The following is a 14,012-nucleotide window of genomic DNA, read 5'->3' as shown; positions in this document are numbered from 1 at the left end:
AGCCATTTAGCCAAATAAAATTAAAATTAATATTCAAAATTTTTTTTTTTCAATTATTCATGTACGGTGAGCCAAAATCAAAACCTGCATTAATTCAAAAACGTTCAAAAATTAAATAAAAAAACGAGTTTTTTTTTAACTGAAAGTAAGGAACGACGTTAAAACTTAAAACGAACAGAAATTATTCCGTATATGAAAGGGGCTGTCCCCTCCTCAACAACTCGCGCTTTACGCTAAAGTTTGACTTTCTCACAACTCTATTTTTTTTTAAACAATGAAAAACTTTAGCGTAAAGAGCGAGGCGTTGAGGAGGGGACAGCCACTTTCATATACGGAATAATTTCTGTTCGTTTTAAGTTTTAACGTCGTTCCTTACTTTCAGTTAAAAAACTTGTTTTTTTTTATTTAATACACATAGAGATGGGGAGACGAATTGTCGGAAATGAAAATAGAGCCATAAAAATGAGCATCCAAATCCAAAAATGTAATTCAAATCCAGCAATCCAATAATGTGCCTTGTTTTGTTCTAATATGTCTCCTTGTGGAAAGCTGCTATTCTTAACCTTTTTTTTGCTTCATCCAAGTGCTAAGATATCATAACTGACTGCAAAATATAACACTGAAGAATGAACTCTGATGAAAATCTCATCAAAGTCCTTAGAATCACTGATCAGGGGGGAATGAAGGAAGATGTTTACAAAAAAGAACAGCCTAAGAAGTTAAGATTAGTCCTCAGGTTATTGTTGAAACTGTTTTTTGGTAAATTTATATTTTCCATATAATTTACCAAGGAAAAAGTCAATATATCACTTGATGCCTTTTATTATACCTTTTGCCTAATTTAGTAATTACTTCTGAGGCACGTATTCTATTTTTAGACCTTAAAGAGGCCACAAAAGGTAGGTATTACTTTGTCTCATGATTTTTGGAATATGGTACAAAATTAAAAGCTAATTATAAATAAAATTATATCTAAAATGAGCCCTTAAACAATTCTATGATGTTTCAGTGTCGTGCTAGAAAGAGAGGTACTTATCTGTTACCCAGTACACACTCAAAAATTTGGATCTACCGGTACAGGGTTGAAATAACTGAGACACTTGGGAGATAGATTTTTTTTTTTTTTTAACCACCATAAGAACTATTTATGCACGTTCGATTTCGAATTAAAAAAAATACAAATACCTTTTTAATGGAGAGGTCCCGGTGAAATTGAGTCCGGATGAGGAAAACACCCCCCCCCAAAAAAAAACTTATTAAAGGCTTGATTATCATTGGTAGATTACACTTAGCCAAAGTAGGGCAAGTATGCACATTTCTTATCTGTTAACTCGTAAGTCTTTTATTTCAGAGAATGAAACACATAGAATTTAAGGGAAGTTTTTTGCTAAATAATTAATACTGGCAAATGTCCGACATTGTGAGTTTCATTTTAGTTTTTAGCCTTAATGCTAAAAGGTTTTTTATGCTTTAGCTTTAAGGTATTTTTCTTTTCTAAATGGTAATGATATCCGAAACAAAGGTACAATGAACTTTTCTTTATGTTCAAGCAGCCCCATTGAGCCAAAGCAGGACAACCATACACATACCTTGCGTCGCCCTTAATGGATCCAATCGCGACTGCCCTGGTGGAGCTGGTGGACCTGCAGGACCTGGTGGTAACTGCCCTGGTGTAGCTTGTTCTTTAAATCGTTTGTAAGGATTCTTTAAGTACAGAATGTTTGAGGATGAAGTATTAGTTCCTTCAATCTGAACTTGTATGCGCACCTCATAGCTTTGGCTGGAAAGAAAGAATTAAACAAACCCATAATTCAATGTGATTTACACATCAGATATCAAAGTGTTTACTTCGGCTTTGGTAAGCCGAAGTTTTTCCCTATTTTTGCGTTCAAAGTAATAATGCTTCAGTTTACGCGAAGGTTCGTCAAAGTAATCTCCAAAAATAATTTCGTAGCTGCATTACATAATGAGCCCCCTCTGTCCATAAAAAAAACACCAACAGAAATGTCTCGTGTTCATTTAAATATGATTCTTTTAGCAGCTCTGTAAACAGGGTTATACTCGATGCAAGTGCTGCGTCTCCTACTAATCCTAGGAAGTCTAACAGAAATAAATTTTTATACTAACTCAAACTCGAAATGACTAGAAATAATTATTAAAGAATAAATGAAACCCAAAACAAAGATAAGTTAAATAAACAATCAGAGGAAACGCTATAGTGTTGCCTATAGTAAAGGCCATAAGGCTTCAACACTTGATTATTTCCATTTCCCAGCGGCACTTCATATGGAAGGGGTGGCCTTATAAAGTTCAAAGGGGCTTACTCAGTTCTAGTGCCCTTTTTAAGAGCCACATCATCGGAGGTTAACTATCCCCCTCCCCCACGCCTTTCCCCCTAAATATCTCCGATAAAAATTTTGAGATAGCCAATTTGTTAAAAAATAAGTTAAAAAATAAGATAAAAGAAACTCCACGTCGGCAACCCCCCCCCCGGGCCGGGAGGAAGGCGTTGTAAGTCACGCCCTGGGAGCATATGGTTCTTGTGGAAGCTCGTATAAACATCAGAGGGGGCTCATTTGATTGGAAATTGAAAATTCTAGTTCACTTTTTAGGAGTCAATAGAGATCAGAAAGCAGCTAGCCCCTCACCCTCCCCCCCCTTTTTCCCCCAGACCCATCCAATACAAATTTTTAGATAGCCATCTTGTGGGATGACAACCCCCAAGAGCCCTGGGGCAAGTGCTTTTAGTTATACCCCCGGGGCATATAAGTTTTATGAAAGAGGCGGTCGTATAAACTTCGGAAAGGGCTCATTTGATTGGGAATCGGAATTTATAGTGCCCTTTTGAAGAGTCAAAAGTGATCAGACGGCAACTACCCCCCATGCCTTTTTTCCCCAAATGCATCCCATAAAAATTTTGGTTTATCCATTTTGTTAAAAATAGCTCAAAGTTCAGACAACAATAACTCCGGGGTCGACACAGCCTCCCAGAGCCCGGTGGCAGGCGTTGTAAGTTATGCCCTGGGAGCATATATGGTTCTTATAGAACGAATGCTTGCATAGACTTAAGAGGGGCTCATTTGATTGGAAATTGAAAATTCTAGTTCACTTTTTAAGAGAAAAATGGCACTAGAAATTTTAATTTCCATTCAAATGAGCCCTCCTGCGATATTCTAGGACCACTGGGTCGATACAATCACCCCTGGGGAAAAAAACAACAACAAAAAACAAATTAACACGCATCCAGGATTTTTCTTCTGGCAAAAAAAAAAAATCAAACGAATTTAATGAAAAAATATGCATTGTCAGTTTAATATAAATATACTGATATATATTCCTTAAAATCTTACTTAATTTTTGATTTCTTAAAGTTATAAAAGTGAAAACACTAAAAAGAATTTTTTTCAGAAAATTACAAATTATATTCTGGCTTTTAGAAAGCATAGGGTTTAGAACCCTACTCAGATTAGTTTCTACTCGTTTTGAGTTTGACTTATTTTAATTTCTATTTGTTTTGGGGTTTCATTTATTAATTGATACTGATTCGTGGTAGTTGTATGCTTGGTAGATTATTTGATTCTAATTTTTGTTAATTTTTGGTTTAATTAAGTTCTTTACTTTTTTTTAAAAAACTCATTTTGTGCAAAAAGTTTTTTTGATCAATTTCTGTCCGTTTTATATTAACAGTCTTTTTCACAGAGAAAGACTGGACCTCTTCTGAAGTTAAACAATCAACCCTTCCATAAGAACCTTAAATACCCCCCTGGGCATAACTTACAACACTTGCCCAAAATCTCTGGGGTTCGTTTCAACCCCTAAAACCTTGTTATATGTTATTTAGACTATTTTGAATAGAATGACTATCTCAAAATTTCTATTAGTCGCATTTCGGGACAATACGACATGTGTGTATCGGGGAGGGAGTAGCTGCCCTCTAATAGCTTTGAATCTTAAAAGAGCACTATAGTGTCTGAATACCAATCCAATGAGCCTCCTCCAAAGTTTATATGACCACACTTTCTATAAAAACCCTATATGTCCCTAGGTCATCACTTACAACTCTTGCCCTGAGGGCTGGGGGGATTTGTTATCCTCAACGACATAATTTTCAGACCTTTCTGATAGGCTTGACAAAAAGGCTATATAAAAGTTTTGATTGGAAGTGTTTGGGGCAATAATAGACGTGGGGGAGGCATTTGCCCTCTGATCACTTGCGACTAATAAAAGAGGCACTAGTCCTCTCAATTTCCAATCGAATGAGCCCTTTTTGAATCTTCTACGACAAAACTTTCTATAAGAACCTTATGTGTCGCAACGGCATAACTTATGAACCTTGTCCTGAGGGCTATGGGGGGAGGGTTTTCAAGAGCAGCTTGTTTTGAGCGATTGGAAATAAGGAGCCGTCGTATGTCTGCTCTTCTTATTCCAGATTTCACTAATCCAATGCCCTCTGTGTCACTTGCTTTACTATCTGGAGCTTTCTCAAAGGAAGCAACCCGACGTGATATATATTTTTTTTTTTTTTAGTTGGTTTGGATTTGTTATTTGCTGCACCAACCGCATATACTTTATCTTTGTGCATATCAATTGTGTGCTTCCTTTTAAGATAGTATATAAATGTCTTGGCAGAGATTCCCTTAACCTTTAGAGACGCTCTGCAGAAGTTGCACCTAAAACTTTCTGTGCTTCCTTTTTCCGTAGGGTACCCAGAAAGATGTATTGGAATATCCAAGTCGTAATCAGAAAATGACATCACGCTTGTCTTAAAACACAGGTGGATTTTAGGATTTTCACAAAATTAGAAGCACCTTCCAGTAGCCTGCCATTTTGAAAATTGCACTTCCAGCCAGATATCTGACTTCTTTCACTTCAATGGCGTAAATAGGGGGAAAGGGGCCAATTACCTCCTGAGCGGTTTCGTTTGTGCAATGAGTCAAGAAAATCTGTCGGCAAACAGAGGCAAAAAGTAGCACAGCATTAATTTTTTATGGGAATTTACTTGTCTATAATAGATATCTAAGAGACAGATACAAGAAATAATGTACTGCTTAGTGACAATTTTTTTAAATTATTGTGCATAAATGAAAATGAGAAAAGTATATCAACATTTATAAGACTTTGGCCAGTTAGGCCAGAATCAGCTAGTTAGGCCACTGTTTTAACTTAAGGCTTTTCCTCGAAAGGGTTTCCATTGATTCTATTTAGAGATAGCTTTATTAACATGAGAAAAAGCATATTTGGCATCTTGAAAAAGTATATCTTGTTATGTTGATGCAATAAAACGTGCCAGCACAAACATATATTTCTGCTGGACAAAACTTCAATGCATTTACATTCCTCTCTGACTAAACATTTAAGAAAATTTGCAATTAATAATCAGTATTTATCATGTATAGGCTAGCATGGTAATCCCTCTATTAGCAAACAAACTTTTTGGAAATGAAGAAGATATTGGCAAAACCTGGCTGGACATAAATTTGTTCATTATTTCTTCATTTCAATATCCTTTCACTCTTCTGAGTCTTATGATTTAGGGTAGAGTTGTTGAGGGTGAACTAACACTCAAGAGGTATTTGCTTGTCGAATACTGAAACAATAGCGCTTCTAGAGTTTTTCTCTATCATAACAATAAATACGTCACATCTTGTTACGGACCACCTTACCTTTAAGTACCAAGGACAATCAAAATGAAACTGATAGTAAACCTATAAAAACATATTAACTTATAAATTAGAAACAAAAAGTCAACAATTCAATTTTAATGGAATATATCTTCATGTTCAGTTATGTCGTCCTTGCTAGCAGAGGGTGCGAAGTTTAAAAAAATTGAATGTGAGTGAATAATCACCAGAAAACATTTAAGCTGTTTAACACTTGGTCTGGATTATGCTCAAATTCTTGTTTAGTTCAGAATGGGTCTGAGAACGACTCTTATGACATGCATTTTAATAGAGTTCATCGTGTATTAAAATCAGTGATTATGTTTGTAGAATATTAAAGACTATGGAGGAAAGTTAGCTACCGTGTTTTCCATCTCAATATTAAAAAAATTTTCCAAAATCTTTGGAGTCGGACTATTTCACCCCTTTTTTAATACTATTGTAATTTTATTTTTATTAAATGTATATGAATTCCCTCTGTGAATGGATCGAAAGACTTACAAAACTTCCTAGAAAATTAATAAATTGTGACACAAAATGAGCTTTTGTGCCCCCCCCTTCGGGATTGAAGATTTGTTAACTAGCACTTTGATGAAAACACAAAAGTCAAGCATTAAAATCAGGAATATTGATTTAGGAGTCAAAAGCAGGTACGTAACCTCACGACAACAAACTAATCTGTAATGCTTTTTTTTAGTCTCACAGGAGATGTGATATAATAACTTTGAGTATAGAGTTAAAATTGTCTTAAAAACTTAAAAACTAGTCATAAAAATAATAAGTTTAAGAATACAAAGATAATGTATACAAAAGAATACAAAATAATGTATAGATTCATCGGGCAAAATCTTGGTCTTGCTAAATTAACATAACATATGGCATAAATGAACATATGGCATTAAAAAACTAAAGAAGATGTAGCTTTCCTTTGAAAGTCTAGTTGTTTTGGGGAGTCAATAAATTGTTAATATTTGAATTTTGACTGACGAAATGCGTTGCAAAATTTAACTTATTAGGCTCACTTGCTTATTTTCACGGTTCGATGTAGCAACACTGACTTAAACGTAATACTGACCAAAAACCTGATAAATTTGAAACAGCATTTTTCAGGTAAGAATAGACCTAAGATGGGTCCAGGGGGCAAAAATGGTTTAACTTTGACGTTCTTGGTACTTTAAGTTAAGTGTTTTGGAGCGAGAATCTGGATTAAAGTTTAATTGTAATATTAATTTTAATCTTTTGAACTATTGAAGCTGAAAAAAAAGAAAAATCCCGGCTACAGAGAGTATAATCCTTATATAGGGATCGATCAAATTGTTTAGTCGACAATAAAACCCGAATGATAATTACTGCAGAAAAGACAAGTACTAAGATAAGGTAAGGAGGTAAGGAGAAAAAAGTACCAAGAGGCTTGAAGGATGAGGAAAACTCGAATGATAATTACTGCAGAAAAGAAAAGTACTAAGATAAGGTAAGGAGGTATGGAGAAAGAACGTACTAAGAAGATTGAAGAATGAGAAAAGCTGGAGCTTAATGCATGAGAAACCAAAGCTCATAAATAACATACCTTTCTTTAGCATAAAGCTGGACTCTTCCAACAAGAATCTCTCCTTGTTTAGCCAAAAATGGTTTCTCTAAGAGGCCTCTAACCTGATAATAATGAGTCAACGGCTCTGTTGGAGCTGTCGACAAGCAAACCGTAGTTACAGAACCTAAGAAGGTGACGTCAAACCAAAATGCCAAACCACAAACTGTTGCTGTATGGAGCACATCAAATTTAAGTGGGATATCTAGAAGGAAAAGATCATCTAAAAATTGGACATATTTTTGAAAACCATGATCATTTAGTTTTTTTGAAGAGGCAATTTTAATATCTTATGTAAATGGTCTACCTCTATCTTTTAGAGAGGCAGTTGAGATAAAAAAAAAAAACTAAAAAAAGAAATTTTGCTACAAATAGAGATACAGGAGATATTTTCTTAAACCTAACTTATAACAGCTTAATATTAAAATATTCAATCACTATTTTCCGCCAGTCTAATTTAAGACAACCTGTCGAAATATCTAATGAAAATCAAGGTTGCAGAAAGGCAAAATCTATTGCTAAGCAACATAATTTTTGGCCGATCCAATTGGTGACATGTCTGCCATTTATTTCTGGCTGGATTTTTGACTCGGTGTGTTTTCTCCTCTTTTAGAGTTCACTTCAAAAGGTAGATTTTGTTTTTGTTTTAATTTTTTTTTATAAGCACTGAGGATGACTTGGCAGAGGTTCTTGTGGAAATAATTGTTTGTTTTCGCTTTCATAGTTTGCTACTGACTGACAAAATCCTCGTTTTTCTCACCTATTTGATTTTTCATTTATTATATCCTTCCTTTTCTTTATTTCATGCGTCATGTATAACCAGCGTGATCTTAGAATGTATTCTCATCTCATTACGCAATGAACTTGAGATCCAAATAGTATTTAAATCTGTTTCGAAGCTTAAAGGATCCGGAATACGTATTACAACAGTCCTACCACCAGTGCATAACAACCTTCGCAGGAGTCTCCTAATTATAGGGAAAGAATTACGTGAAAGAGGTGATGAGTTAATGACCCGTGTTAAACAAAGCTGTACATAAACCTGGCTAGAGATAAAATGGGACACTAATCTCAAATGGGAGAAATATGCATAGTATTTAAATATTCTTCTTCGATTATGTAGTGCGTTTTTGAAATAACTGACTATATCAGTCTGATATCAGAATAAGGTGCAGTATAAAAAAATCCGTCCATAAAGAGGAATGTTGTGAGCGTTTTTTCATGCAGAACTTTTTATTGTATTTTTTTTAAGCTTAAGCTTACTATATTCAAGGTTAGTTTTTTGTTCTTGTTGTGCGTATTTGCTATGTTGCAGTTGAAGGGGTCCAAGAAAACCCCAATATATGGATTTTTGAAATGTATAATTTTGTCATCACTGCCGTTTCATGTGGAGTGCATGTCCCCCCAACATAAGTGTCAATACAAGGGGTTCAAAACATCAGTTTAAAAAATTATTTGACTTTTAATGAGAATTAGTAAAAACATTGGAAGGGAGTCTGAAATATTAAAAAAAAAAATCAGCTTAATCTGAAGGATTTTTACCAATGTAACGCTTAATTAACAGAAGAAGTATATATTCGAAATGGGATCCTGTGGGTAATTAATAATAAGTTGTCTAGTTTTAACACAAAAATGATCTTTGAAAGGCTGTCGATTGAGATTTTTGTGGATACAAAAAATATTTGTTCTGTAATATGCCGGCCACCCTTTGCATTATTCCCGGAATTCTTGAATGTTTATGAACAGTTTTTAGAAGAGATTGATGAAAATACAGATTAGGTCGTGGTTATGAAGGATTTTAATTTGGATATCCTGTCTCGTGACAATATCAATTATGAGCTGCGTAATCAGTACACTCAAGAAAAGTCGCGTGATTTTCGGCGTCTGAATTTTGCGGAATCGTTAGTTCCGTCATTTAGAATTCCTACAAGAATACCAGACCAAACTGCAACGCTAGTAGACAATATTTTTACTTCAATTAATATTTTTCAAACACGAGTTCTTCTAAATGATGAGAGCAACCCCTGTATTGTAGTGTCTGATCTATGCTTAAATTATCACCCTAAAAATGAATGAATATTATAAATAAAAATTTTAGCAAAGTCACGTATTCTTAATTTCAAAAATAAGTTGCCAGGAATGAATTGGAATCATATTCTGGAATAAAAATGCTCCGAAGAGTCCACAGTGATGTTCCTTGAAAAATTTACAATACTTTAAACGAAGAATGTCTGTTCGTGTCTTGTAACTTTAAAAAATGTGATGCGCCTACTAAGCGTAAAACACCTGCATAATACGCCTAAAATATCATAAAAAACTGGCGATTTCGCCAGGTATTTTGTAATCAATAAAGGTAAAGTTTCGTTAATTAAAAATATGTTTCAGAACCAAACAAGGAGAATAAATCAAACTTTATTAATCATAAGAAACTTTATCAAAATTGATTCGTAATGCTAAATTGCTATATTTTGCGACTCAATTTTCGTAATCACAAGGTAGCCAACAAAAGACATGGATGTTTATTAGTTCATTAGTTGGGAAACATAAGAAGTCTTCATAACAGAGCGAAATGGTTGGCCTTGATGGGATTGTGATGAAATCCCATGGGATTATTATGATGGTATATGATGAAAAAAAATTGCCGATGTCTTAAGAGTAGAATGCGCCTTCTGGATTTGCTCGGAGGTATAGCAATTTCTACATTATTCTATAGAAGCTCTACATCTTTTCAAAGAGATTCAGAGCTCCCTCACATAATGGAATTTGAGGGTCGATAAAGTGAAATTATGTCACTATTCTAGTTTCTCTAAACCAGTATTGCCTATAACTCAATTTACGTAGACAATGAGCGATATTAATTAATGTTTTGAATAATAGGAGTGTGAATGATTCTAATTAGTGATTGGATTGTATGAAGGTGGAGAAAAAAAAGATTATGAAATTATGTCACTATTCTAGTTTTTCTAAACCAGTATTGCCTATAACTTAATTTACGTAGACAATGAACGATATTAATTAATGTTTTGAATAATAGGAGTGTGAATGATCCAAATTAGTGATTGGATTGTATGAAGGGGGAGAAAAAAAAGGATTATGAAATTATGTCACTATTATAGTTTTTCTAAACCAGTATTGCCTATAACTTAATTTACGTAGACAATGAACAATATTAGTTAATATTTTGAACAATAGGAGTGTGAATGATTCTTATTAGTGATTGGATTGTATCAGTGGAGAAAAAAAAGGATTAAACTGATTAGCAGTTAAGGTAACCTCGAAGGAGTTGTTAACTCAGGTAATTTGTTATAAATTTGAAACATCATCGGTCTATGAAAATGACTAACGATGATAGAATGACATTGTGACTTGACCTAGCTTTACCTTTCCGATGTGGTCTGTATAATACACAAGTGATGTTTGATAAGTATTGTCAATTTAAAATAGGATCTAACGTTCCCTTCGTTCCCCCCCCCCCCATTTCTGCGGGCAGGGGAGGGGTCAATTTTGGAGGGAAAAACAAAAACATTCAGAATCGAAAATAAACGGGATCTGCCTCAAGGAAAAGGCTCAAAGACCCTTCTTTCCCCCATTTCTGAGGGCTGGGGAGGGGTGGGGTCAATTTTGGAGGGAAAACCAAAAATATTCAGAATCGAAACTACACGGGATCTGCCTCAAGGGGAAGGCTCAAAGGCACTTCGTTCCCACATTTCTGAGGGCAGGGGAGGGAGAGGGGGAGTCAATTTCAGAGGGAAAACCAAAAATACTCAGAATCGAAAATAAACAGGATCTGTCTCCTGGGCAAAGCTCAGAGGTCCTTCATTCCTCCATTTCTGAGGGACAGGAGAGGGAGGGGGTCAATTTTGGAGGGAAAACCAAAAATACTCAGAATAAAAAATAAACGGGAATCTGCCTCAAGGGGAAGGCTCAGAGGCACTTCGTTCCCCCATTTCTGAGGGGCAGGAGAGGTGGGGGGTCAATTTTGGAGGGAAAACCAAAAATAATCAGAATCGAAAATAAATGAGATCTGCCTCAAGGGGAAGACTCAGAGACCCTTCGTTCCCACATTTCTGAGGGCAGGAGAGGGAGAGGGGGAGTCAATTTCAGAGGGAAAACCAAAAATACTCAGAATCGAAAATAAACAGGATCTGTATCATGGGCAACGCTCAGAGGTCCTCCGTTCCCCCATTTCTGAGGGGCGGGAGAGGGAGGGGGTCAATTTTGGAGGGAAAACCAAAAATACTCAAAATCGAAAATAAATGAGATCTGCCTCAAGGGGAAGACTCAGAGGCCGTTCGTTCCCACTTTTCGGCGGGCTGGGGAGGGGGGAGGTCAATTTTGGAGGGAAAACCAAAAAATGCTCATAATCCAAAATAAATCATGATCTGCCTCAAGGGGCAGGCCCAGAGGCCCTGCGTTCCCCCATTTCTGCGGGCAGGGGGGAGGGAGGGTCAATTTTGGAGGGAAAATCAAAAATACTCAGAATCGAAAATATATGGGATCTGCCTCAATGGGAAGCCTCAGTTGATTTTTTATCGTGTTACTTAGGTAATAAAGGAACATTTAGTATTTTTTTCCAATGTAAGTGTTTTCTTAAAAAAATGGTCTATCTTTAACAAATATAGCCTTAGCTAGTTAAACTGCGCATAAATTCTTGATTTTTTGTCTTGTTACTTAGGTAATAAAGGAACATTTAGTATTTTTTCTAATGTAAGCGTTTTCTTAAGAAAATGGTCTATCTTTAACAAATATAGCCTTAGCTAGTTAAAACTGCACCTAAATTCTTGATTTTTTGTCGTGTTACTTAGGTAATAATGGAACATTTAGTATTTTTTTCTATTGTAAGTGTTTTCTTAAGAAAATGTCCCATCTTTAAAAAATATAGCCTTAGCTAGTTAAAAATGCGCATAAATTCTTGATTTTTTGTCGTGTTACTTAGGTAATAATGGAACATTTAGTATTTTTTCTAATGTAAGTGTTTGTTCTTAAGAAAATGGCCCATCTTTAAGAAATATAGCATTAACTAGTTAAAACTGCGCATAAATTCTTGATTTTTTGGTAAGTGTTTTCTTAAGAAAATGGCCCATCTTTAACAAATATAGCCTTAGCTATTTTTTCTAATGTAAGTGTTTTCTTAAGAAATTGGCCCATCTTTAACAAATATAGCCTTAGCTAATTAAAACTGCGCATAAATTCTTGATTTTTTGTCGTGTTACTTAGGTAATAATGGAACATTTAGTATTTTTTCTAATGTAAGTGTTTTTCTTAAGAAATTCCCATTGGAGGTTTTATGACTCCTCCCCACAATGAATTCAGATTGTTTTAGGACTCATCTCACTCGCCATAACTCCATTCAACCTTGAGCGAAGGTATAAAAGTTTGATGAAGTATTTCTCTACTTAACAACTACATTAATAGCCTCCAAGATGATAGGACTGTATGACACAGAATTTATCGGATTAAAAAAATCATCTTGTGGTGTTATATTTGAATGTGCTTTTTTATTATTGTCTATGGATCTCGAAGAAATTGACTGTTATCATTGGATAGTGAACTATAATCTGTTTGAGTATGATAAAAGCTTGTGGAGTACTACATTACGTTAAATAAACAGACTGGGATTCTATGATAGAGTGATTACACCACTTAATAATACTGGTCAGAAACTGAGAAATGTTCAGGAGGAAGTCAGTGAAATTTGCAGCTTTTTTGGGGTTGAAGCACTCTACGTAAATTTCTTAAATGAAATTTCCGTATTGTGTATCCAAGAGTTGACTTCAAGAAAGAAATTGTTACTTACTTAGAATTTTTCATAATTTCTTGAATTAAATTTATACATCATGTAGCTAAGTGAAAATTGTTTGTGATAAAGAGAAAAAAAGTTACTTACTTGCGATTTTTTCATAATTTCTTGAATGAAGTATCTGTACTGTATATCCAAGAGGTGAAATCAATAAAGAGTTTGTTACTTACTTACAAATATTTTCATACTTTCTTGAATGAAATTTCCGTATTGTGTATCCAAGAGTTGACTTCAAGAAAGAAATTGTTACTTACTGAGAATTTTTTCATAATTTCTTGAATTAAATTTCTACATCGTATATCTAAGTCGTGAAAACAATAAAGAGTTTGTAACTTACTTAGAATTTTGTCATAATTTCTTGAACAAAATGTCTTTTTGTTTATCCAGCAGGTGAATTCAAGAAAGAATTTGCTACTTACTTACAATTTTTTCATAATTTCCTTAATGAGATTTCTGTATTGTGTATACAAGAGGTGACTTCAGGAAAGAGTTTGTTACTTGCTTGCAATTTTTTCATAATTTCTTAAATGAAATTTCCGTATTGTGTATCCAAGAGTTGAATTCAAGAAAGAAATTGTTACTTACTGAGAATTTTTCCATAATTTTTTGAATTAAATTTCTACATCGTGTATGTAAGTCATGAAAACAATAAAGAGTTTGTTACTTACTTGGAATTTTGTCATAATTTCTTGCACGAAATGTTTTTTTTGTTTATCCATCAGGTGAATTCAAGAAAGAATTTACTACTTACTTACAATTTTTTCATAATTTCTTTAATGAAATTTCTGCCTTGTGTATTCACGGGGTGAATTCAGAATAGTGTTTGCTACTTGCGTAAAATTTTTACATTAACTCTTCAATGAAGTTTCTTTGGTGTGCATCAAAGGGATAAAATCAAGAATGGACTTGTTGCTTTTTTAGCATTTCTTAGTAATTTCATGAATACACTGTCTTTTTTATTTACCCA

The 14,012-nt window shown here is 34.5% G+C and overlaps 1 protein-coding gene across 1 annotated transcript in view; it reads right to left on the bottom strand.

Annotated features, from left to right (window-relative positions):
* Window positions 1-14,012, bottom strand: part of LOC148948770 (histone-arginine methyltransferase CARMER-like) — a 48,892-nt gene that overhangs the window by 14,004 nt on the left and 20,876 nt on the right. The window contains exons 5-6 of the mRNA XM_089094085.1: window positions 7,228-7,450; window positions 1,590-1,780 (exon numbers count right to left, since the gene is read on the bottom strand). Coding sequence (XP_088950211.1) covers window positions 1,590-1,780; window positions 7,228-7,450 — 414 coding nt within the window. The remainder of the gene's footprint in view (window positions 1-1,589; window positions 1,781-7,227; window positions 7,451-14,012) is intronic.

This window comes from Artemia sp. Qi Xiang Cuo, chromosome 9 (genome assembly GCF_049724085.1).
Source record: "Artemia sp. Qi Xiang Cuo chromosome 9, ASM4972408v1, whole genome shotgun sequence".
Classification (NCBI taxonomy): Eukaryota; Metazoa; Arthropoda; class Branchiopoda; order Anostraca; family Artemiidae; genus Artemia; species Artemia sp. Qi Xiang Cuo.
Note: the sequence above shows the minus strand (reverse complement) of the source record. Positions and strands in the feature narration are given on the sequence as shown.